The 26,070-nt window shown below is 49.3% G+C and overlaps 1 protein-coding gene across 1 annotated transcript in view; it reads right to left on the bottom strand.

The window, feature by feature from the left end:
* MYH10 (myosin heavy chain 10) overlaps positions 1-16,816 on the bottom strand; it is an 84,512-nt gene extending 67,696 nt beyond the window's left edge. Inside the window, exons 1-3 of the mRNA XM_083874581.1 lie at positions 16,777-16,816; positions 14,110-14,487; positions 3,386-3,542 (exon numbers count right to left, since the gene is read on the bottom strand). Of these exons, the coding sequence (XP_083730707.1) occupies positions 3,386-3,542; positions 14,110-14,454 (502 nt within the window). The 5' untranslated portion in view covers positions 14,455-14,487; positions 16,777-16,816. The remainder of the gene's footprint in view (positions 1-3,385; positions 3,543-14,109; positions 14,488-16,776) is intronic.
* Positions 16,817-26,070: the final 9,254 nt, after the last annotated feature.

The raw sequence follows: 26,070 nt of genomic DNA, 5'->3' as shown, positions 1-26,070 counted from the left end.
CTGACTGGCATAACTAGAATGCAGCCTAAGTCCTGCTGGTCTCAAACAAGAAAACCTTCAACTCAATCTTTAATGCAACTGCTGCAGGAAAGGCAGCACTCAGGAGATCAGCACTGCCTGAGTTTTGTTTTTCTCCCAAATCCCTGTTGCCTCCCAGCTGCCCCAGCACTGACCCTTCATCTGCAGCACCCAGCCATGGAGAACAATTCTGCACCCCCTCCCTGGTGGCAGCTTCCAGAAGTTATTCTGTCTCCCTGGGGAATCCATTATCTAAATAAAAATCTCCATTTTCTTATTTATTTAAATATTAAATATAGAAAACCTCAGCAAAGCAAAAACTGGGAGCTGAGCTGTGACTATCCATGCTCTGAATTAGAGGCATGAAAGCACTAAGAAACTGAGTAACACTTTACTCACTGTGCCCAATTCTCAGCACAGAAAAATTGTGGTTTAAGAAATCAGGTTGCTCAGAGTCACAGCTCAGGTCCAGGTATCCTGTTAATCACAGTAAACAGCTCACAAACACCTGGAAATGAGTAGTTTGTGATTAGCTGCAAGGAAAATAAACATGATTATGCTGCACAAAATACCACTGAACAGGCCAGGAAAATCCAGCCAACCACCTTCATTAATCTAAATTAGTGGCCAGGATATTTCTATTAGGGAAGGTCATATTCTCCAAAGGAATTGCATTCCTATGGTTTCAGTTTCAGGTTTGAATCCTAATAATTAAACTTCAGACGTCAAATACTGGAAACACAGCAGTCATCATTCATATCAAAAGAAACCTATGGATGTGCTGTAACAGCAGAAGCATGACTTGCAATAATACTGGAAAAACTCCTCTCCCCAGCCCTCTCTTCTCTCTGCCACCCCAGCTCTATCTCCCACAGCAGCTACGTGCACAGGCACAGACAGGAACTGCACAACAACACTTTTAGAAGGATGTGTCAGTAACTTATCAGCAAGAGCATCCTGGCCAAGGATTCTGCTGCAAATAAACGCTTGCAGAGAGCTCTGATGATTAATCTGAAGCATTTTGATTAACTAAGCTAGTTCTTGGTTAGAGAGATATTTCTACCAGTCAAAACTTTCTGACACATTTTTGGTTTCATTGAAGACTGAATGCCAACTGAAACACAGGGCAGAACAAGAAGATTAAAGACATTTTGCACATTGTGTTAAATACTTGATAGGGAAAACCTCACCAAATCCTGGGCACACTCAGTAGCTGACCTTGTGTTGCCACTGATAACCAGAAAACAAATGGAATAATGTAATAATCTGCTACTGTTGAGACAAATAGTATTTGGTGCTCTAATGACTACAAAACCTCGGTTGTTATAATCGCAAGTTTTATTTCTATGGAGACAAACTTAGCCCCCTGAAGTGTCTCAAGCATCAGGGCCCACCCCGAGGCCCTGGAAGCAGAGAAGCAGCACCAGAGCTCCCCACTCCACCTGATAAAAACACTCACTGCTCACCCTCAGCAGCACTAACATCTGTGCTGGAGCTTTTATTTATCCCTGCAATGCAGTTGTGCAGACAAATCATCCATGGGAAAGTCACTAACTCCTGCAAACGTTTCCTAAAACAAACAGGGAGTGGCTCCATACAGGTGAAGGGCACTAGAAACACAGATTTAGTTACTCTTAAACAAGTTATTCCCAAAATAATGGATCCCATTGCATGGGTTTCATCTATTCTTGTTCCAAGCTACGCTTTCATTTGTTCAGATGAGAACTCAGACTATCAAAACCAAAAAGAAAACAAGCACAGAGAGGTTTGATACAAAATATAAACCTCCATGCATCAGAAGGAAAGAAATGAGGACTGTAACCAAACATACACTACCATGTGCATTTTTAAAAATTCTTCTTCTTTAATTATAAATCTTCCAAAAATAGTAACATTTGTCCATGTAGCAAGATCTCCAGAGATACAAATCAGTTCCAGCAGTGTATGTGAGCAAATATATGGAGCACCCTGAGTGTGGTAACTGCTGACATTGACTTACTTTATTAGAGGACATTTGTCTCAAGAACATTTCAGTGTATTCTTGAGACCATTTTGAGAGGTGCTTTCAGATTGGGAAGCACTTAATCACAATCCACTTGAGACTGCTACAATAAACTCCTTATAATAAATCTTAAGGTTTGCTCTGCTATTATTCCACATGCACTTATTAAGGGTCCTCTGATCTGAGCTGTTGGAGGCTGCTGTTCTGGTCAAGAAGTTAGAGTTTCTTTCACAAAAACACATGAAAACAGAGCCCCAGATATCCACTGGAAAGCAGAATAACTCTTGATGACCCCAATTTGCTCCTCTTTCCCTGCCTGTCCCTGCATCACCCCACTGCTGGCACAGCTCTCCTGAGGTCAAAGGACACTCAGGAACCTGGAGTTGATTATTAAGCAGCCCTAAAGACAAAGTCACAATTCAAGAAACTAAGACTTGTGTGATATATCTAAAGATATCAAATGTCTACCAAAAAAAAAAAAAGTTCACATTTAAATGGTTGATTAACGTGGTAGCAGAAACAGCTTTCCCTCAGTTGGTGTGAAGTAGGTCAAAGAGCTTTTCCCCTCCTTCCAGTCCATCCACAGCTACAGCACAACTCACAGGAAGCTGTGCACAGCAGGCTCTTGCTTACACACACCTGTCTGGGTACAACACGCTGCTGTCCCCACATCTTTAACAGCTCCCTAAACATGAATCAATATTGGACAGAATGAGCTGTGCTTCCAAACTACCGTGTCAGAAATGCAACTGTGCGAGTTCAACAGCACCTGCCCATTTCAGCAAATTTGTATCACATCAGATTCACTTTTCATGTTTGTCCAGCACAGCCTTAAAGCCAAAATGCAAACCATGAATAAACCATGAAACATAATTCAAACCTCTATAAACTCACTCTATTCTACTACAGACATACATCAGTTAGGAGAAAAAAAAAAAAAAAAAGAAAAAACAACATTCCTGCAGGTTAAGTATTTCCCTGACCTCTTTTTGAACTCAAACACACCATTGTTCCATTGTCACCTCGGATTATTTGTCAGCTGCCAAAACGCCAACATTTTTATAGCCCTGCCTTTTCAATCTCACTCTTTTACTCTTCCTTCATCCAGAGCCAGTGCACAACACCTTTTAACATGCAACTTACACCTTCTTTTTTGTTTTTGAAACAAAATTTCTGACACAACTTCCAGAGCAGCAATGCCCCAGCACAGCTGTGTCGGTGTCACTTTGCTGCTGCGCCTCAGTGAGTCATGCAAACACAATTCTCTCCCCTCTCTTTAAAATTCTCATTCCACGTAGCTGGATGAGGAAATCCCAAGCTGCAGGTCCACGAAGGGTTTGTTAAATGCCAGTGAGTGCTCCTTACCTTGCAGCATGCACCTGTAGGCAGACTCGGATATGGCGTAAATGTGCGGTGGCATCTCGTGGCGCTTCTTCCCTCGGTACATCTCAATGATGTTCTCTGAATAAATTGGGAGGTTCTTGTAAGGGTTTATGACTACACAGAACAGCCCTGAATAGGTCTGGAAAAAGAAAAAAAAAAAAAAACAGCAAACATTTCTGTTAGTAAACAGTATTGAAATACAGTCGTAAAGAAGAGAAAGCCTTTTCACAGGTTCTGTAATATTTATCTTAAAACGAAATTGAGGTGCTTTTTGTAGAGCAACTCAAAGCACATGCTATATTCAAATTATTGGTTTCTAGTTCTCTTAAAAGGCTCTTTAATTACCTGCATAAAAAGTAATTTAAAGATAATAAGTGTAGGTAAATTTGAAGAGGAATATCTGATCTCTTTCCCACAGACATTTAAATCTCTCTTCCGTTTGCCAAGTTCCAGCTTTATGGACACCTTTTGATGTTCACCTCCTTCGGTAAAACGTGCACTCCAAGTTATTTTCATTTTGAAGGAGCTGATAATACCCATTGCTCTAACAAATAATCTAGATGAGGGAAGAGCCTATTTCAAACCACCATTTTTTCTGTTATCCTGTTATTGTCTCTAACTGTCCCTCTTTCCTGCTCAGCAGCCCTTTTCAATGCCCCAGAGGGGTCATTCCCAGCCCTGCAGATGTTTCACACTCTCCTTTCAGAGCTGACACTCCACAGAAGTGGATTACCAGAATATCTCTTTACCAGCTCAGGGAGTGAGCAAGAGAGACCAGGTTTGGCAGAAATAGGAAGTATCTTTCTGAATGTCAGAAAAACTACATTTCTTACCTTTGCAGGTTGAGAGAAGAAAAAGAATGGGGAAAGAATAAACAGAAAGAATTAACAGCTGTTGAGAGCCCAGAGTACTGAGCAGGTCACTCAGGACATTTGTCCATTTTAAAAAGTATTTTAAATCTGCTACATTGGTATGAACACAGTAGCTGATAGTCCCAATCTGCCCTTTTTTTTTTTTTTTTTTTTTTTTTTTTTTTTTTTTTTTTTTTTTCTTTTTGTAAGTATAAAAGATTTTATTTGGAGGAAAAGGTGTCCCCTTGTCCTTTCTACACCTCCACCAGCTTCTGGAAAGACAGGCAGAAGGTGTTCTCTGAACTGAGTCCAGGAGCACCATCAGCAAAGAGAAAGAACTTGGTTTAAAGCCAGATATCCTGACATAGGGACATCTTATGTCCTTGCAGGAAAATGCTCCCTCTGCTTTGGTCAGATCTGCTGGATGATAACTGCAGGCCCTTACCACCTAAACAAGGTATTTATTTCTCAAGAGAAAGGAAACAGATCTTATCAGGGCAACTGACCCAAGCATAAAGAACAACTTATCAGTCATTAACTCAACATAACATGGGGCTGTTGGCAAGTGGGCAGTTCCCCCCCAGCCTCCTTTCCTACCACTGCCCCTCTTGCCAGGTCGGAAACAAGCAGTTCCCTGCCCAAACTCATTCATGGTGAGACTGGAAGGGAGGGAAGGTAGGACAGTCATTTTTTAAACAGCTTGGTACAACCATCCAAGGAGCCAATGAACTGCTGAACGGTGGGAGCTGAGATCACCCCCATCCCTCTGTCACCAGCAGCAGTGACAGGGAGGCCTGAGAACTGCCACAAGCCTCCAGGCAAGGCTTCCAGTGAGGGTAACCAGATGAAAGAACACGTTTGCCAAGCCCACCACAGAATCACAGCTCAGAACCACAGAGCAGCACCTCCCCTGTGCTCCTCCAGAGCAGGCACAGCTCAGGGGAGAGCTGCTTATTGCTGACTGCAGGGGAGAGCTGGGCCTGGGACAGGAATTCCCAGAGGCAGAGTCCACCCAGAGCTGGCCCAGCAGACTCTGAGCAGTGCCAGCCGTGGCACCAAACGTGCTGAGGCCAGCAGGGCTCTGCCCTCTGCCAGGGCTCTGGGCTCTCACCCAGCAGCACCGAGCCCTGCTCTGCTTTCCACACACTCAGCTCCAGCGATTGGCAATTTCCCTCCCTGGGCTGCTGTTCCTCACCTGAGCAAGGACAGAACTGGTTAAGCTGAAAGGGAATTACTGCAAAACCCACCTACAGTGGTGACCCTCTTCCAACAGCAACACCTCGATTTCTCTGCAACTTCATCCAGAACTTTGACTTTGTTTTGGCATTTTATGTTCCCAAAGGAAAGCTGTTGTTTTCCCCCCAGAATCACTGCCCTTCCCCAGATGTAAATAAATCAATCTGGTAAATAATTTAAAAAACCAAAAATCTTAAGTGCTGGTATAAAACAATTCTTTGAAGATTATCTTTCTCTGCTCCCCCCAGTTGGCTTTGGCATCTTTAGTTTATTTCTCCACCACAGATATGGAGTAAATGTTACCATTTTAGCTATGTAATAACCTAGAAAAGCAAACTTAACAATCCTTCAGACCTCTGCTGATAATCCCTAACCAGGAAGCCTTTCCAGGCCATCTCCTGAAGCAGGAGTTGGATGAACCTGTGAACCTGCAAAGACCAGAATAAGCAAAGCCCAACACAACCAATGCAGAGAAGGCCAACAAATACCCTGGGCAACTGAAAAGGGTTCATTGAAGCAGCTCTATTTATACTGATCAGGCCCAAATTAGAAGTTATGAAGCACAAAATTCTACATTTTGCCAGTGCTGGGGTTCATTTATTTGAAACTGAATCTAAGGAGAGGCTTTAATCCCAGACCATTCCCTCTGTGCCATGACAGCTCTTTGCATGCAGCACCTTCAACTCCAACACCTTGATTTCCTGAATATGTTACCCAGTTCACTCTCCTGCTGTTTCCCTGCAGAATTTCAAAATGAGATCTTTTCCAAACCAGCACCACCCTGCACAGCCTTAATTTATTCATAGGAAGATGGAACTGAATTTTCCCAATTTCCTGACTGTCATCTATTGCAGAAAGCAATAGATGAACATATTGGTGGGCTGTCTTCATGGCTTGGCAGGCAGAGAAACACAGAAAGGATGCTTTTAATGAGCCAAATTTAATTGGGAGGGAGGCAAATGGTACCAAAGTCTTTCACAGCTGTTTTATAACTGCAAGTCTCACAGTGCATCACTGGGCCTAAAAAAGCAGGAAAGGGCTTTGTGCACAGAAACCAAACATATGAGAAGTAGAGATTGTTAAAAAATCCTCAAGAAAGCTTCTTGGTGAGCAGCCCCAGGAGGAATTATCAGGAATATATAAACATCTGCTAAACAAATGGACACCCCATTTAATGAACCCTCTCCTGGACTCTGATGGAATTGTCAGGTGGGAATAAGAGCTGGGATCAGCAGTGGGGAGCTCCAGTAACAGCCCAGTCTGACTGGAGAACCAGCCTTCATTCATTTTTCAGCTGCCAGAGGTGGATGTGCACATTAAGAATTGATTGAAAGGCAAGCTGAAAGATGCTGATTCACCTGGAGCTGATGGATCAGCTGTTTGAACTCCTGCTTTAGCCAGGAACAGCCAGCATTAACCCACAGGCACAGGACACCCTGGAATGCACTCTCCAGGCAGGACTCCAGCCACAAACAGTAAAGGAGATCTCTGACAGAGAGCTTGGTTATACAAGCTCCCCTCCAGGACACTAAATGTGCAGCTTGAAGGTTTCCAGATGCTTCCAGCCTGTATCCAGTAGTTTATCATGTAGTAATTTGGGTTGTGGTAAGCTGTCCCAACCTGCAGAGCTCAGGATCCTGGCACTGGCCTGTTCCAAGCTCCATTCCATCTCTACAGGCTGGGAGGGAGGTGGGTGTGAGTGAACAATGGACAAACAGGGTGAATTATTCCCAGGGGAAAACACTTGGGAGTTCAGGCTCCTCATCTGGAGCGTGGCTTTCCTGGCCTGTCTTCCCTTAAAACCACACCAGCCCTTCCCTGTGCAGACACACGTGGAGGATTCAGGGTAAAAAACCTGGTGCTCTCCCTTGGATTAACAGTTTCTGTAGCCTGGAAAAAGCTGCTGTGGCTGCTGGGTTGGTCTCCTCTGTCATGCCATCAAAAGGCCTCTTTAAAGCACCACTTGAGAGCACATAGAAAAATGCAGGTTCAGCCTGGGTATTTGTTTGCATCACCCCAGAACACAGGCTCAATGTTTATCTCCAATTCTTCAGATATAAAAAGTGACAGATTCACTCTATTACTACATAAATAATTAAGCTGAACTAAGCATCTAGACAGCTCTCATTATTACCTGAAACAGAAACCAGCCATTCCCAACCCAGCAAGCAACACATGCTTCAAGCAGTATCCCACAGCTAATGAAGTGGAGCACACTCTCCAATTGATAAATTGCCTCAACAGAGCGTTTTCTTTGCCTGGGTTCACTTCCTGAGGTTACAGACTCACCTTTCACACTCCAAGCCCTACTGAGTTCCCTGAGCTAGAGCTGGTTTTCTCACAGAGCACCTTTTCTCCCTGAGATTATCCAGTTCAAGCCTTAGAGAAGGGCAGGCAGCTCTTCAGCCTCAGAGGGGACGAGGGTGAGGCTGTGCCCTGGGGTGGGGACAACAAAGGGGGCTCAGTGAGGGTGAGGAACAGCCTGGGAAGCTCAGGTCAGGGAGCCTGGGGGATGACAGCCACAGATTTACTCAGGGCAGCCCAGGAGGAGGGTGAGAAAGGGAAGGAGCACAACACACACACCAGCTATGAACAGAAAAGCTCAGCCCACATCACAGATGATTTGTCTTGTGAATGCTCCCCAGAGCTGGAGCTGTGCTGAATTTCCACATTCACAGCCTTGAGGTGATGTGTTTGGAGAGAAACCCCCCCTGAGCCCAGCAGGCCATGCCCTGCCCTGCCCTGCCCTGCCAGCTCCTCTCTCAGACAGGCACACTCAGGGTCACAGCCTGGGCTCTGAACTGCCTCGCAGCTAAAACATGAGCTGAGCTTGCACCACAGGAGTATTAATATCCTTCCATAGGCTCCTGGAGAGCTGCATGTCAGAGCCTGACTGCTCCACAGGAGCTCCAGAGCAGTTCTGAGGGGTGTCCTGCAGCACAGTGCACTCACCTCAGCACTTGGACAGCAGAGAACAATGCAAACTGCTGCTCCTGTTTACACTCCAAATCCACTCTTCTTTATAGAAACACAGAGTTTGACAAGAACAAGCACTCTTTCATACCTCTGCTTGCCTGATCCACTTCCTTAAAGTCCCTCAGACATTTCTAATCCTGCATGGAGTTTCCTCAACTTGATCACATTTGTGAGTCTTCCAAAAATCGGAATCAACGTAAAAAAAAAAAAGTTCTTATGTCAAAACAGTTCCAGCAATGTGAACCCCAGCATTTCTGCTGCCCCATGCTGGGTATTAGATCCAGTGACTGGTTTGTGGTAGGAAAAAGGCAGAATTAAATAACAAACTCCACTTCTTGAAGGTTTCTTTTAATACCAATCTTTGACACTCAGTAATGTGAAACATTCCCAACTGGACCAGCAGGAAAATTAAAGCAATTAGAACACAGATGCTTATATAACACCACAGATTGTTCTAGGTTACACTCAGGCCTCACAGGAGGCTTAACAGAAGGAACAGCTTAAAGAGAGCTCCTCCATTGCAGGGCTGTGAGAGCTGCCACCCACAGCAGGCTCTGGAACTGGGGACTATGGCACAGCTCTCATTCTTCCCCTCTTCTATTCCAATGAAACGGAAAGTACATTCAAAAATGAAATAACAGGGCTGCAGACCCATTACAGAGGTAACAGTTGCAATTATCAACAAATACCTGCTGCAGCATTTGACTTGCACAATAGTGAGCACGTTTTCTACTTCAGTGGTGGAAAGAAAACCCAGCAGCCCCGTGCCAGAGCAGAACCAGCAGGAGGCTTCCAGGAACTCTAAGCCTCACATAAACAGCTTCCAACGCTTTTTCAAAACTCTTGGCTTAAAAAAAAAAAATTAAAAAAAAAGCACGGGGGAGTGGGCAGGGAAGATAATTCACTGGAGTTTGGGGGACTCTAAAGCTGAAGCTAAACCTTTCCTCAAGCTTCACCAGCTCAAGGAACAGCAAAAGTCAGCAGCTCTAACCTGACTTTCCCCACAGCACACACACCATGGTACCTGTCCCCACCTGAGCCCCCAAAGGTAGCCAGGGCTCCCCAACATCCCCCAGCAGTCACAAGAGGCCATCTGGACACTGGCACCGAGTCAAGCCTTGCAGAAATTCCGTTCATTTTAATCCTTCTGACTGAATGAGGTCAGGAAGCAGTTAAGGAGTAGCTGCAATGATTTCTGGGGGTATCAGAAAGCCACACAACCACCTGTGGGCAAGGGCCTTCCTCCAGGAAAGCTGGGCCTACAACAGATGTGGCAACAGCAACATTTTCTAAAATAAATGACTATAAAGCCCATTGAATTTGGAATACTTTGGTTTTTACTGCAGCTTGATTACACCCTGTGTTTGAGTGAGTAATTCCTTCGTCCCATCTGACTGCAGTGGGAACTTCTGACTGCACAACCCTGACTTCTGCTCCTGCTAGAGCACTCAGACTCCAAAGTTTACAGCCCCACTGAATGGGAAACATGCCATTTATCCCAGAACTGTGCAGATGTTCACCTGCACTCACATTCAGACCATTAAAACACAACCATCTGCAGCTCCAGTGTTGGATTCCCTGGAAAATCAGAACCTTGTGGCAAACCTGTACAGCCATGAGACACCTGCTGCTTTTGGCAGAATATTTCTGTCCACAAGAGGTACGTAAGGTGATGTTTCTAAATTTAAAATGCACTTTCAAAGTGGGATTGAAGAGTCTTTCTTGCCATCAAAAGAGCTTTAAATTGCTGGGTGAAGTGTCACCTAGCCCTGACTTAGAAGCATTAACAGTTAGTAGTTTATTCATTCCAATTCCAGGCAGGGTTTGCAATAGCAAGAACAAGCTGCTTTCCATGGGAGTAGGAATGAGGTATTTACATTCCTGATCCATGCAATTACCTGCATTTTCATCATACTTTTTTTTAATAGTCTGGCTGGGGCCTCTGAGCCACCTGGTCTGGTGGAAGATGTTCCAGCCCCTGACATGGAAGGGACAATCCAATCCACTCTGGTGTTTTACAACTTCAAAATTCAAAATACCACAAACCTTCCAATCAGAATGCTACTTAACAAAGCACTGAAACACTATTTAGAGTGATTAGGAACTTTGCTTTTTGCAGCTCTGGAAGCGGCATAGTTTGTGCTAAAATTTGTATTGAGTTCAAAAGGAAAATAGTCATTTTGCTCCTAAAGTGAAAAAAAGGACCAACATGACAAGTTTGGAAGATGGTTCATGAAAAACCCCAAACCTCATGAAGGGAAAATTATTGGAGCAGTAATTTTATCTATCACAGCTTGTGACAAATAATTAACTGTGGTGGTGAAAAAGCAACTTGAGCACAAACCAAACTCTAGGGCTGGTACCTAGAAGCCTCCACAGTGGCATTTTACATGCAGCTCTGTTAAGGATAAAGATGTTTCCCCAAGGTCCAGACCTCAGCGATCCAAAATCCTTGACTAGAACTACTCCTTTGTTAAACCAGCACCCCCAGAAAGTCACCTGGAACTCAGTTCAGATGATAAGGATATTCAAGAACCACCATAAAACCAGTCTGAGCAAAATCATGTTTATTCCAAACCTTCAAAGGACCTCCTAAGCCTGTAGGTGCCCTCCCAGTGAACCACCTCCAGCTCCTGATCTGCAGCTGAAGGATGTCACTAATGCAGCCTGAAGCCAGGATTAAAGCTGGCCACTCCAAAGCAGGGCAGCCACAACAGTTCAGTTTGGACCCTGGAGAATCAATGTTCAGGAGCATTTACAGGAAGCAAAACCCACTCCAGCGGGATAGGAAGGATCAATTTAGGGCATCAGTGACTCAAATGATAAGTGAGAAACATTGATATCCCTAGAAAAGCACAGGATTTGGGGAAGTTCAGCTATGAGACACAAGGGAGAGAGAAATTCCAAGCAAAAGCAGAAGCAATGAAAAAACAACCAAACTACCTGCTGTGGGTGGCTGCACCTTCACAAAACCAGCACACCTCAAATAAACCTTGTGGCAATCAATAGAATAGATGATGTTAAAAGTGAAACAAGAAATTAAAGTTATTTCATCTCCAAAGCAAAACTGGAATCGCCATAATTTACACTCCAACCACCCTTCCCAGCAGTTCTGGGAATTCCTGCTCCTTTTCATGCTCTGTGCTGCCATGACCAGGCCCCAGCACTGACATCATGCCTTTACAAGCCCCTGATCTCCCATATTCTCTGCTCGTGTTCCTCCTCCCACAGCTCAGCAGTGATGCTCAGAGCCTGAGATCATGTCACTTGGCAGGCATTGGAGATGCTGCAAGTTCCAGAAACTGCTGGCCATCCCTACTTGGATGTTACATGAAACTCTTGGAAGTGAGCATCAGTGCCCAGGTCACTGTGGGCTTTAGTCAGCCTCCCTGTTCCTGCAGCAGCGTCAGCTGGACACGGGGATTACAGACAGATGACTGACCCACTGGCCAAATGCCTCAACTCATTTGTTTCCTTTCTAGGGGTTGAAAGCAAACATGTGTCTACTTCAATTGACATTCTTGCATCTTTCACTTCCTAGAAAGGCAACATTCTGTGCTGCCTGTTGGGAAATTCCAATACACCAAATCAGATTCACCATCTACACCTCAACTGCTGGAGTCCAACAGCAAAATATACAATTTTCATTTGGTTATTATGAGAGTACTATTTGGAAACCAAAAGAGACCTTAAACCAGCTCCTGTCAGTATGGCCAAACTAGCAGAAGTCACTTCAGCTCAGCTCACTTTGGCTCCTTTCCTTACACAGGCACACAGGAATTGTGGCAATGCCTCTGGGCTGTGCCAGCAGCAGCAGTACATGAGTGAAGTTTAGGGATGCCCAACAGAGACCCCAACACTGAAACACCACCAGCTCGAGTTCTTGCAGGGTCTCTCTGGCCCGTGAATCTCTGCAGCATTCAGTCCTCAGCACATCTCACCACTGCTCTTTTCACACCTTCACAAAGTGAGCCAGGTTTGATTTCAGCCCACAATTCTTACAGCTCTCTTGGGAAGAGCAGCATCCTCCAGCAATCTCCCTGTAACTCAGGCCTCCACAAAGAGATTCCGGAGCTTCTTAACCCCCACTTCAGTTCTCCCAGCTGGGGGCAGGAGGTCTGTCACAAAATCCACATGCACTGACCCCCTGCATGGCAGCAGCATCACACAGCCAAGAAACAAATTCCAGTCTGCCTCAACAGAGAAGGAATGAATCCTTCTGGGAAGGGAACACCTGTAGGATGTCCCAAACTCCACGTTCATGAGCAGCCAGCCTCTCCCAAAGGGAGGTTTGTCAGTGACCCAGAGGGCCACAGCCCTGCCAGGTTCTGCCAGCATCCCCAGAACACCTGTGGCTGTTTGCTGCCTGCAGGCCCTGCACTAGAGCTTGCTGTGACATTTAAGGCCTGCAGGTTTTTAACCTTCATAATCAAATAGGGCTATAATAGTTGTAATGAATTTCCTAACAGCCATAATTAGGATTGATACACAGACTGAAAATATTTGACCTATCAAACTGTTTACTGTTAGTTTTCAATACAGTCTCCATTAATTATCCAATTAGTTTCCTTATGCAAGAATCACCCCAGAAGTATTTTTCTCCCAGCTCTGCTGTGAGCACCTTGGTGTAAGGCCTTGGAAAAGGAAGCTGACAAAGACACACAAATACAAAAAAACCACTTTCTAGTTGTATACAATTTTTAATAAGTCCAAATATTACCAAGGGTCAAGCTAAAAATGTACCCAGATGGAGGGGAAAGCAAGCCAACTATCAAGACTAAATAAAATGGATTTAAGCATTAAGTGTGTAGAATGTGAACCAAGCATTTAAGCAGATGTGCCAGTGTCTTTTGAGACAGAAAGTCTCCCTGTAGCCGTTCCTGACTCCCTGACCCAAGGAGTCACTGTGCAATCAGGCTGCCAAGGGAGCAGGAGCTGCTCCCAGCTGCAGGCACAGACCTGGGACAGAGCCCAAGGGAGGAGCAGGGCCAGACACAGCACCAAGGGCGCTGTGATTCCCAACTCCAGAGCAAGATGCTGATAAGCCAGATGTTCGATTAGTGCTTCAAAAAAAAATAAAAGTTTTATCTTATTGGTTTATTTTAAGCACTTGAACACATCCCTTCCTGGCCACTAGGCTGATATTCAGTTCCAAAAAGACATTTTGCACTCCCAGTACTCTCAAACTTCATCTTTTAAATACCAGCAGAGCCTCTTATTGCCATTTTTAGCATGCAGCAAGTTAAAACAAGAGATGTGCTCATTCACATGAGCAGTTAAACACAGCAATCCAGCGAAGCGAGGGTTTGTCACCTCCCTCAGCTCAAGGAAGCCACTTGTCACTGCTCACTGGATGAGTTCAGCAGAAGGCAAGTGCTCCAAGGAGCAGCACCAGCAGAGCCCCCCAAGCTGCCATTTCACATTCTGTGCCTGAAAGATGCTCACAGAATTGTATTATCTGCTTTATGATGGACTTCTTGACCTGTACACAGCAAGGAAAAAGACTTTGGACTAATGTAAATGCTGTGGATATAAAGTATTTAGGTTGCCAAAATCAAAGACAAGACCTCTAACAGCAGGGGTGGGAATCAAGCAAGGTCAGCTGAATTAGCACCCAGAATGGATCCCATAATTAATACTTACATAGATGAGCCCAGAGTAATAGCGATCCTTTAAATTATGCAATACAGAGGCTTCATTTAAACAGGTTAACTCTGCCATGTCTTCCACTTTAGAGAACTTGGGAGGATTCATCTTCTGAACATCATCTTTATTGACAAGCGCTTTCTTCCCGTTCTCCGCCAGTTCAACCAAGACCTCATCCCCTTTCTCCTCCTTGATGCTGGCTGCCTCGAAGCCATGGCGCTCTGAGGGGATCCACACCAGCTTTTTGGCAGTCCAGTCAGCCTGGGTGGCAGGGTTGTAGATGACAGCCCTGTCCACAAAGAGGTAGCGCTCCGGATCCTCCTGGCCCGACCTCTGCGCCATCCCGGGAAGAGAAGGAGTCCACTCCCAGTCACCCTGTGGGCACAGAGGGAAAAGCAAAGGTTACACACCAACCTTGCCCTGATCCATCACAGCAATGAAATGATCCATCAGCAGGGTCACCATCAGGCGTTGTTGCTCCCAGCCTGGAGAAGCTGCTGCACAGCTGAGCCCCTGCCCACACAAAAGTTCAGGGATCTGTGGAGTGTCACCCAAACCCAGGGCAGGACGGGCATCACAGCAAGAGCTGCAGGCAGGAAAAACACGCACCTGTGTGCTGGGCTTAGATAAGGAACAAGAGCAAACAGAGCAGAAGCTTGGCAGTAAACTCAGCTGTGATGGAACAGTGAGAAACAAAAATACAGAGATAGATACAAACCCGTAAATCCGCTCAGTGGATTCTGCTGCAGAAACCAGAAGGCGCCAAGGATTATTGTTAAAAATGTGGATTTTCAACTACAGACAAAGCTTGGGACACTTGGGGTTTCTGCAAGCCATCAAGGCAGCTAAACCCTGCTCATTTTCTTCCTGAAAAGCTTTGCATTTCTACAGCCTGCTCCTGTTCTCGGTCCTGAGTGCTGACATCATCATATTCCAAAAAAAATGTCTCCAGATCTCAAGTTTACCTCAAGGCTCAAAACACTGCAAGGAATGATGCTGGATTTTCCAACAGCTCCACGGGTAATTTGAAGCAGAAAGAAAAACCACTGACTGAGAAGAACCCCTGCACACTGATTTTACCTGTCTGCCTCCATCCAAGAGAGGCCCCTGTCCCTTCCACAGCCACTGCCATCACAGCCAGGATTCCTGGAGCTGGCAGATCCATCTGGAACTGCCCAAGGTAAACCCTGACTGCTCCTACTCAGGACTTTAAACGTCTTGGTTTATAACACACATCACCTTCCCTGCTGAAGAACCTTACATTGGCTACAGAATCCTTTTCCAGCAGGTAACCCAAAAGGCAGCTTGGGAACAAAGGCAGGGAGGTTCCCAAACTGCATTTGTCACCTTTGCTGCTATGGCACGCGCCCCGATGGAAGTTCTGCAACCCAACCCTCCTGAGAAGAGCATATAATTAAACAGGATAATTGTGTCTCCATCTAAGGCAGAGAGATTTGGTACATTGTCCAACTTCAGTGCAAAGCAAGCCTGAAGTCACCGAACCCTTCAGAGGTGTGAGGAGCAGATCCCTTAGCACAGATGGCTTCATTCAAATCAAGATATGATGACTCAACATTTAAAGTATTTTAGAAGAGCCTCTCAGAGAAAATTTCCATTAACAAAGATGGAATCGTCAAGACGACACCTTAAGTGATGGCTGGACTCCTCCGCCGGGAAAATGAAGGTTTAGCCCACTGAGTAAATAACCAAGTGAGAAAGGTGACTGTCCCCACTGTGCCAGACTCCAGCCAAGCCCTGGAACCGTGTCAGGTCCTGAGCACTCCCTGGACAGGTGAGACACAGCCCAAGGCAGCAAGAGCCCGTTTTCACACACACCGAGAGGCAGTGAAACCTGAAGGTCAAATATAGCTCATAGGACGAAATTAACCATTATTGCTCCCCGGCGGAATTAAAGGGTGAAGCCTGAAATGAAAGCATTCATATCCGAGTGCATGCCCCAGTCACACACCAACGGTATAACTGACTTCAGAGCAGTTGCTGAGGATAAACCCGAATATCGGGGGATCATAAGCACTTCCAGGGTCATTCTTCCACTCGGGTTTCCAAGCCCACAAAGCCCATCACAAAAGCCCCTCTGCAGAAGCAAAGCGAGCTGCAGCTCACCCTACCCAGGGCTCCTCCGCTAACAATGGCATTCAAATGAAACACACAAATGAGCACATTTATCATGCAGGAATCCAGCACTCCCAACAGACGACGTACGAAAAAAGGGAAATAAAATTTACAAAAAAAAATTAAAATAAAATAAAATAAAATAATAAAAAACCGGCACACGTTTTGAACAAAAGGGGGGCACGGCGGGGCAGGGCGGGCCGGGGAAACCCTCGGGGCATCCCCCGGGCCCGGGCGGCCCGAGCAGCGCCGGGCCCGAAGGACAAAGAGGCGGCCGCGGCTCGGCCCGGAGCGCCCGGAGCACCCGCAGCCCCGCGCCCCCCGCCCGGGGCCCGCGGGAACGGCAGAAAATGGCCGCAAACGGCCCCCTCCCCGCACGGCCGGCACCGGCGGCGCGGCCCAACAAGGGGGTCTTTGTGTGCCGGGCCCGCCGCCCCCGCCACACCCCCGCCGCGGGCGGGCCCCCGCCGAGCCGAGCCGAGCCGCCCCGACCCCGCGCGCCGGTAACCGCCGGCGGCCCCGCAGCCTCACCTGTGCAGCGCCGGCCGCCGCCCTCCCGCCCGCCGCCCGCCGGCTCCGCCGCGCCCGCTCCGCCCCGCGCCCGCCGCGCTCCTTTAGCGCCGCGCCGGCCCCGCCGCCCCCCGCCGCACCGCCCGCCCCCGCCGCCGCGCGCCGCGCGCCTATTGGCCCGCCGCCGCGTCCGTCACCGAATCTAACCGCTTCCATTGGCCGGCGCCGCGGCCGCTCTCCGGCCACAGCCATAGCAACCTCCGCACGCCGTGGGCCGGCCCGCCCCCGCGCCGCGCCGCGCCCCCTCAGAGCCCATTGGCTCTCGTCACCCCGCAGCGCGGCGCTGATTGGGCGGTAGCCACGCCCGTCAGAGCGGGCCCCGCCTCCCGCTGCAGCACGGCCGCCGGGGGCGCGTCCCCGGTGCTGCAGCGAGCGGGGGCGCGCGCCTCCCCCGCACCCGCCCGCGCGTCCCCGCGGCCCGTCCCCGTCCCCATCCCTGTCCCCATCCCTGTCCCCATCCCTGTCCCCGTCCCCTGTCCCCGGCACCGCGGCAGCGCCGTTGGTGGGTCACTCGGGGCTGCGGGAGCTGCAGCGGGGGCAGAGAGGCCTTGGCGGGGCCCTGGGCTGGCTGCGCTCCGGGAGCGGTGCCGGGAGGCTTTGGGGAGGCCTCGGGGGGCCTTTCCCGGCCTTTCCAGAGCTTTTCCCGTGTTTTCCCACAGCCCCAACCTCGCGTGTGCGAGCCCAGAGCTCCGGGCTGCAGCTCCTGCCTTCCCCACCCACCAGGGCTCGGGAATTAAAGCCATTCCGGTGAAATAAATTTATGTTGGATGCTCTGGCTGTGGCAGGAGAGAGCATCAGGCCTGCCCGGGGACAGAGCTGGGATTTGGGGTATCCCGGGCCGGCTTTGGGGACAGCAGCAGGGATGTCTCCAGAGTTTAGGAAAGCAGGACTTTCACTCCAAGGGAAGCACTGCAAATCCCGCCTGCCATTCCAATCCATTGGAGCATTTTTGGAGGGGTTGGAGGGTTCAGGAGGAGGTGGTCACACAGACTGGTGGCACCGAGCTGCCAACCCCTGGCTCACCCCAGCCCTGGCACAGCCCAGCTTCTCTCAAAATCTCCCTCGTAATTACCACGGCACTGGGAGGTCTTGCACGTCCTGTTTCTCCGAAAAATCAGGGTGTTGACTCTCGCAGGCAGATGAAAGCCAAAAGGGCTCGACTGGTTCCTCCCCTGCGTTTGGCTGTGCAAGGCCTGTGCCACTCCTGGTGGCCACTGCCCCCAGGCAGCCCAGTGAGGGATTTGGGGTTGCCCAAACACAGGCACGGCCCAAGGTTTAGGCTTTTCCCTTGCTCAGCTCTCAGGTCTCCGTGAGACAAGACCCCTGGCAGCACCGCGAGTTTCCTGATGAGTGTTTTGCCCTCTTTGCAAAGATCATGGGCACAAGGAGCAGCACCAGGAGCAGCAGCAGCATCACTTGTGGTCGCCCCTCAAGGCAGCCAAGGCCTGGGGATGGTGCAGCATCCAAACCTTGATATCCTCACACCCAGGGCAGCACCCCCATATCTCCCTGCTTCCAGAAAACTTCCATTTTTACACACTCAGCATAGTTTGAAAGAGAAATAGAAACACCACCCAGAAAATATTAAAGCTGTTTGAGGAGTTTGGTTCCTTCTAGGAAATGATTTCCATGGAAAATCTGTGTGGATCCTGTAGATGCCATGTGGAGCATGACAGGGTACAGCGTTGGGTTATTATTTTTATCACACCATTATTTTTATCCAGGCTCCTGTTAGGAAGGAATTCTTCAAATCCACTCAATGTCTTTAACCCATAGAGGGAGGGAGAACATTTCTGTCTAACCCAGGAGACGGGAAAGAGCAGAGGCTGGACAAAGCAGAGAGAAACATCTTCCATATAGGATTTTTATTTAAATAGAAATTCAGCTGGTCACTAATCCTAAAATTGCCCCTGTACCTTCACACAGAAGTCTTTTGGTGCCTACCAGGGCATGCTTAAAGCAAAGCCTGTCCCATGGGTGTTTCCAGGGCTGGGACCAGGCAGGTAAATAAGAACCACTTAAGCCTGAAGCAGCACTTGATATATTTAAAACAACGCAGAGAATTTAAGCAAAAAAAAAAATGCTCCATTTGTTTCTAATTTAGAGGTCTTGCTACTGGTGGCATGTCCTGTGGAACTCCTTTCCATACTGGGTGATGTTCCCCTGCCTCCCCAGGCTGCCTGGGACAGCACCAGGCAGGACAAAATTCTGCAAGGGGAAGACATCCCTGACACCCCACGGCTGCTAATTCTGTCCCATGGCCTTGCAGCATCCACAAATGAGCCAAAACCCCCTCGTTCCTTGACTATTTGACACTTTTGCTTCCTGCAGAGGTTGGTGTCCTCCCTTTCTGTCTGTGGGAGCTTTTGGATGCATCTCCAAGAGTTACAGACAGTCTGGCCTCCCCAGGAGCCCCCAGAGAGCAGAACATCTTGGCCTCTTTCTGGGTCAGATTTGTCTCCCATAACCTCAAGCCCTGAACAATTCTGAGCCAGGGTTTAAATTCAATATTTAAATCCAGGCGTTGCGTATGCACAGAACAACGTTTGTGCTTAGTGGTGACAAGAGAACACTTAAATAAAATCCATGTGAATTCATTTCCCAGTTCAAATCCTGAGCTGCTGTGGCTTTGGGTGGCCACAGCACCTCCCCTGCCACAGGGAAGAGATGTCCCTGTGCCCCTTTGCCGTGTCAGAGGTCACATTTGAGGTGCTGTGACTCCTTCGAAGGAAGGTGGAGGAAAAGGCAGAATTGCTCGTGTGCAAACTGCCTGCTTTGTTGTGTGGGATCAAAACAGAGAGGTGTAAGGATAAAAGATAAATTATTCCACGAGAAAATTACTTTATAATGAACATTTCTATGTGAGAAGCTTGAAAGGAATGGGAAATTCAAGCCTCATGCTTGATGCTTGAGTTTCAAAGCTTTCTGAGCTGTCCTAAATGGCAGTAAGATGAGGTTACATTTATTTCTTGCAGCAGACTGTCCTCCAGGCCACACCGGTTATTTCATCTCGTGTGTCAATAGGAAACGTTCCCAAACAGGAGGGATCAGCACCAAACACGAGCTCCATTGTCTCACCCAGCATATATTTCAGTCCTGGAGAGTTCTAAAAGTTCTCTAAATCAGGAGTGGAAAGTCTGCTCCTTCCTCTTCAAAGGGGATTGCACAAGGGCTGGCTGGGCAGGCTGCAGTGCCCCTGATGTCACAGCAGCAGAAATAGCCACCTCTGCAGGGAGTGAGGCAAGGCCTGAGCTTTGCCTTCACTCCCAGCACACCTCCCAGCCCTGCAGAGCTTTCCTCACAGCCCTGCTGGCAGCCAAGGCATTCCATGGAGCATCCCAAAGGGCTGGAGCAGAGATCCAGCCTGGGATGCTGCAGTCGTGCTGGAGCAGGACCTGTGTGTGCAAGGGGGACCTGTGTGTGCAGGGGGGATCTGTGTGTGCAGAGAGGATCTGTGCGTGCAGGGAAGATCTGTGTGTGCAGGGGGGATCTGTGTGTGCAGAGAGGATCTGTGTGTGCAGGGGAGATCTGTGTGTGCAGGGGGGACCTGTGTGTGCAAGGGGGACCTGTGTGTGCAGGGGGGACCTGTGTGTGCAGGGGGGATCTGTGTGTGCAGGGAAGATCTGTGTGTGCAGGGGGGACCTGTGTGTGCAAGGGGGACCTGTGTGTGCAGGGGGGATCTGTGTGTGCAGGGGGGATCTGTGTGTGCAGGGGACACCTGTGTGTGCAGGGGGGATCTGTGTGTGCAGAGAGGATCTGTGTGTGCAGGGGGGACCACATTTATCACATGTGTGTGCAGGGGGGACCTGTGTGTGCAAGGGGGACCTGTGTGTGCAGGGGAGATCTGTGTGTGCAGGGGGGATCTGTGTGTGCAGGGGGGACCACATTTATCACATGTGTGTGCAGGGGAGACCTGTGTGTGCAGGGGGGATCTGTGTGTGCAGGGAGGACCTGTGTGTGCAGAGAGGATCTGTGTGTGCAGAGAGGATCTGTGTGTGCAGGGAGGACCTGTGTGTGCAGGGGGAACCTGTGTGTGCAGGGGGGACCTGTGTGTGCAGGGGGGATCTGTGTGTGCAGGGAAGATCTGTGTGTGCAGGGGGGATCTGTGTGTGCAGGGAAGACCTGTGTGTGCAGGGGGGACTGTGTGTGCAGAGAGGATCTGTGTGTGCAGGGAGGACCTGTGTGTGCAGGGGGAACCTGTGTGTGCAGGAGGGACCTGTGTGTGCAGGGGACACCTGTGTGTGCAGGGGGGATCTGTGTGTGCAGGGGGGATCTGTGTGTGCAGAGAGGATCTGTGTGTGCAGGGGGGACCACATTTATCACATGTGTGTGCAGGAAGGACCTGTGTGTGCAGGGGGGATCTGTGTGTGCAGGGGGGATCTGTGTGTGCAGGAAGGATCTGTGTGTGCAGGGGGGATCTGTGTGTGCAGGGAGGATCTGTGTGTGCAGGGGGGACACCTGTGTGTGCAGGGAGGATCTGTGTGTGCAGGGAAGATCTGTGTGTGCAGGGGGGACCTGTGTGTGCAGGGAGGATCTGTGTGTGCAGGGAAGATCTGTGTGTGCAGGGAAGATCTGTGTGTGCAGGGGGGACCTGTGTGTGCAGGATCTGTGTGTGCAGGGGACACCTGTGTGTGCAGGATCTGTGTGTGCAGGGGGGATCTGTGTGTGCAGGATCTGTGTGTGCAGAGAGGACCTGTGTGTGCAGGGAGGACCTGTGTGTGCAGGGAGATCTGTGTGTGCAGGACCTGTGTGTGCAGGAGGATCTGTGTGTGCAGAGAGAACCTCTGTGTCATCCCAGTTACACCAGCTTGCACTGCTGGAGCACTCATCACCTGCAATATTGTTCTTAAGGGATTTTTTTTTTTTTAAGAATTTTTAAAATTATTTACTTATTATGTAGTAGAAAGGCCAGAAGGAAGTTTTATTGGGTAAATCAAGCTGGAATGAACATCACAAGATCATCTAGTTCAACCTAGCTAGGATTTTGTGGACTCAAATAAAGAAAATGGTGGAAGATTCCCGTGGATCCACTTGCAAAAGGCACATTTCCCCAGGGATCTTGGCCTTGTCCAGAACTGGTCTTTATTCAGCACAAGTGCAGGATTAGGTGTGTGGATGCCAGCAGCATGAGCCTGTCCTGCAGAGCTCTCCCAATGGGAAAGATTCCCCTCCTCACATTTTGTCTGTGGGGTGTGTTTGTGGCCTGGTTTCTCCTACCCCACCTTCATTTCCCACAGACAGGGCTCAGTCCTGGTCCAGCTCCCACCACACTGCCTGGAAATCCCATTTATCCCCTGGACCTCTGCCCACACTGCTGGGGGAACTGAATGCCCCAGAAAACGGGTAAATAAATGCCCCAGAAGATGGGGAAATAAATGTCCCGTTTGTACCTGGGCAATTCCAGCAGGACTATCTGACATTTGTTACATAAAAATACAGAAGTGGTGTCTGCACAGCCCTGGCTTTCTCAGCACCCTGCAGTGGCCCTTGGCTGGGCTGAAGGGGCCAAATCCTTCCTCTTGAGCCAGAACCTCCATTTGAGATCTTTCACTGAAGCCATCCATTTTTTCACTCAATTAAGGGATCAATAAAGAAGATACAGTGTGGAAAAACTGCTGTCAGTGTCCTCGGTGGAAGCCCTGGCCATGCCCTGGGGACAAGGAGAACAGGATGTTCTGCTGTGGGGTCAGGCTCAGACACACTGAGCACTGAGGGGACACTCAAGGCTGGCCCAGGTGTCCCCCTTCCAGTGCCCAAATGTGCCAAAAAGGAGAAAAGCCCTTCAGAGCCTCCTCTGGGGAGCAAACACCCAAGAGCTGAGTGAGGACAGACAGTGTCCAACAGCCCCCAGAGGAGAATGAACCAGCAGCAGAGGGGATCTGATGGCTGCTGAGGTGCCTCGGGAGCCTGGGCCTCGTTTTTAAAGACAAATAACACATTTGGGATGTGTCCCCGCCCTCTGAGAAGGTGTGAGCCCCCCAGGGCAGACCTGAGGAAGGCAGGGGCATTATCCAGAGCAACAGCAGTGTCCAGGGCCAGCAGCAACTTCAGCTCCTTGAGGCCTGACCACAGGAGCTTGTGTCTGCCTAAAAAAAAACCACAGAGGAGCATTCCCAAGCCCTGCCTCATGTTTGGACACGGGCACAGACTCCCCTAAAACCCTGAACAACCCTCTGACACTTCAAAAGTGTGTGTTTGCCCAGCCTGGCTCCAGCCCTGCACCTCTGAGCAGCCCCAGTGCCCTGCAAGTGGCAAGTGACAGCTTGCAGGGTTTGCCCAGGCAACTCCAGTGTGCTGGGGGTTTTCCCAGCTCTGCTTGGAGCCTCCTGCTAGACTCTGCAGCCTTTAATTGGAGCTGATTTACGGCGTTTTTATTGCTGCAGACAGCCAGCAGTTGGCACAGCAGGCAGCTTTAATATTACTTTTGCATTTTGTTATTGAATCACCAGCTCGGAAGGCAGTTGAGGGGCTCTTTATAGCTGCAGCCTGGCAGCACAGCTCCTCTTCCCTGGGCTTTGGGGAGCTCGGGGTGCCCCTGGGGGCCAGCAGCATGAGAGTCTGTGTGAGCAGCTCAGGGACACCCCCTGCTCCAGCTCCAGCTCCAGCCCCACTGCTCTGGGGCTCCCTGCAAAGTTGGCTTTGAGGTTCTCACCTGGAGATTTTCACCCTCCCAAGGTGCAAAATGCAGCTTCTGCTGTGGAACAGGAGATCCAGGCTGGAGCTCCCAGCTCAGGACAGCTCAGAGGAGATGTGGCAGCTGCTGTCACCCTCCTGTGTCCAGCAGGGACTGTGACAGACACACAATGGCTTTAGGAGGTGTCTTTTGCTGTGACTCACACTCCATCCATGGTGCCATGGTCTCACAGGTGTGATGAACCCCTGTCCTGCTCCAGTTCACCTCTGTGCAGGGCTGGGAGAATGCTGAGAGGGATCAGGGTGCTCTCCTCTTATCAATTTTTTACACACACTTTGTTTTGCCGTGTTCTGCAGGAGCCCATGGATCTTCACAAGTCTCCTCTGTGGTTATTCCTCTTAGGCTTGAAAGCAGGAGGGTCTGGCCTGGCAGTGGTTAATGCCAGCTGGAGAAACCCTCTCCCCTGGAAACCCAGCAGCTGAGTCCTAAAGATAAAAGCTGGGAGATAAAATCTGGCAGGGGAATGTCCCTGCAGCCCATGTTGCTGCTCCCAGCCCCGAGGGGGGAGCAGGGAGTTCCCTTGGCAGCCCGGCTGGCCCTGGGATGGCAGCCCACAGCCACGCTCTCATTCAATCTCATTCAATCCAATTTAATGATTGACTGAACTCTGCTGGGTTAATTAAGCAGCCAATACTCGGCTATCAGCTGGTGAGTGAGTTTGTAATGCATATGCCAAACCTCCCCTGGGCTGGGGGATCAATCCCAGCAGACAAAGCCCTGGGGCAGTGAGGATGAGCAGGGTGAGCAGCAGTTAACCCCTGGCACAGCCCACACAGCACATCCTGCAGAGCCCAGCCCCACAGGGAAAAGGAACTTGCAGGTCCCTGGCAGTGTCAGGGCGTGTCTCCCTTTGTGTCTGAGCACTGGGATCCTGCTGGCAGTGTCTGGTCCTCTCCAGACCCTATAAATGTGCTCTGCAGGTTTACCTTGTCCTCAAAGGATCATCATGGTTAGAAGGGACCTCTGGAGATGATCCAGCCCAGCCTCTCTGCCTGGGCAGGGTCAACCTGAGCAGTGACACAGGAACTCATCCAGCTGAGCTTCAAATGGCTCTGGTGATGGGGTGAAGTGTCCCCAGCTGCCAAAGGGGGTCCTGCAGCAGCTGCCTGGGCTGGGTGGGGAAAGTTTCAGTCTCCCCTTCACACAGTGAGCAATTCGGCTGGAGCAGAGCACTCACCAATCCCAGCAGGGACAGCTCAGCCTGACTTCTAAAATATCTTCAGTGCTTGTCCCCACCCTGCAAATGGCACTGGGCTGAGCTCTGTTGGTGGGAAAGGCTGCCATGGGAGGAGTGGGGGAGAGCCAGAGCCTGGAGCCCTTGGGCAGCACAGCCATGCAGAGCACAGTCCCTGCAGGGTGACATCAGGGCTGGAAGGGCAGAGCACCTGGGACCAGGGTGCTGCCAACATGGGCATCCCACCCCTGTCATCAGCATAACCTGATCCCCACGGTCATTTCCCAGCTCCTCTGGGAACATTTTCCTGGGCCTGTCCTGTTCCTGTGAGCATCTCCCCATTCCCATGAGCACTGCCCTGCTCCCACACTGGCAGCATTCCCAAATCCCACCTTGGCACAGGCACAGCCTGTGTCAGGGGGATGGAGAGCCTCCCCTGCTCCTCAAGAACTGCTCCCAGCTCCCAGGCAGAGCAGGGCTGAGCGCCATGGGGGCCATGCTCAGCAGAGCTTTAGGATGAAGAAGACAAAAGTGATTTGCAACTAATTCAATGATTAAGTTTTTAATTGGTCTCGTGCCTTTCCTCACCTGTTTAAGATGGATAAGATTGGCCTGAGCCTCTGAAAGGGCTGTTTGTAAAACAAACAAACAAGCTATTAATTATCCTGGATGCTAACCCTGGCTGGAGGGCACTGGAGGAAGGTCTGCTGCTCCTCAGGGATGGTCCCTGGTGGGTTCAGGTGCTGCTCCTGGGGCAGGGATTTGTGTGTCACCTCCATTTAACCCATGCACAGCCCCACACAGCCCAGTGGCACCAGTTTGATGAGCCTGTCTGGCACAGGAATTTAAGGAGGATGGAGCCACTGTGACCTCCCCCATCTCTGCTGAGGGATCCTGGTGCTGCATATTTAACAAACTCCCTTCCTCTGCGTGCATTCACACCCCAGGGTTTAAAGAGGCTGAAATAAATGTCTCTTTGGTAGCTCAGCTTTTTGTCGTGGTTTATTTATTAATTATTTCTCAGTTGTCATTTTATATGCATGCTGTTATTCAATCACCAGCAGGGTGGAAGCTAAACCTGATTCCAGAAAGAATAAAATGCCTTTTTTTTTTTTTTTTGTGCTGTTTTCTACTGGAGCAGCCTCTGCAGGTGCTGCTGTGCCTGAAGGGCAGAGAGTCAAGGGATTTTTCAATGTTAAATCATGTGGAAATCAGCAGAGAGGGAGAGTGTTCATACAGGGGCTGTGTTTGGATAGTGCTGAGCAATGATGGGTTTGCATGGCACAAAAAAAAAAAAACACCAAAGGGGATGAAACAGCACAGGAGGAACCAGCAGAGCTCCGAGGTGAAGGAATCCCTTAATTCCAGCCCTGCAGCAAAGCAATGA

This window comes from Zosterops lateralis (genome assembly GCF_965231275.1).
Source record: "Zosterops lateralis genome assembly, chromosome: 18".
Classification (NCBI taxonomy): domain Eukaryota; kingdom Metazoa; phylum Chordata; class Aves; order Passeriformes; family Zosteropidae; genus Zosterops; species Zosterops lateralis.
Note: the sequence above shows the minus strand (reverse complement) of the source record. Positions and strands in the feature narration are given on the sequence as shown.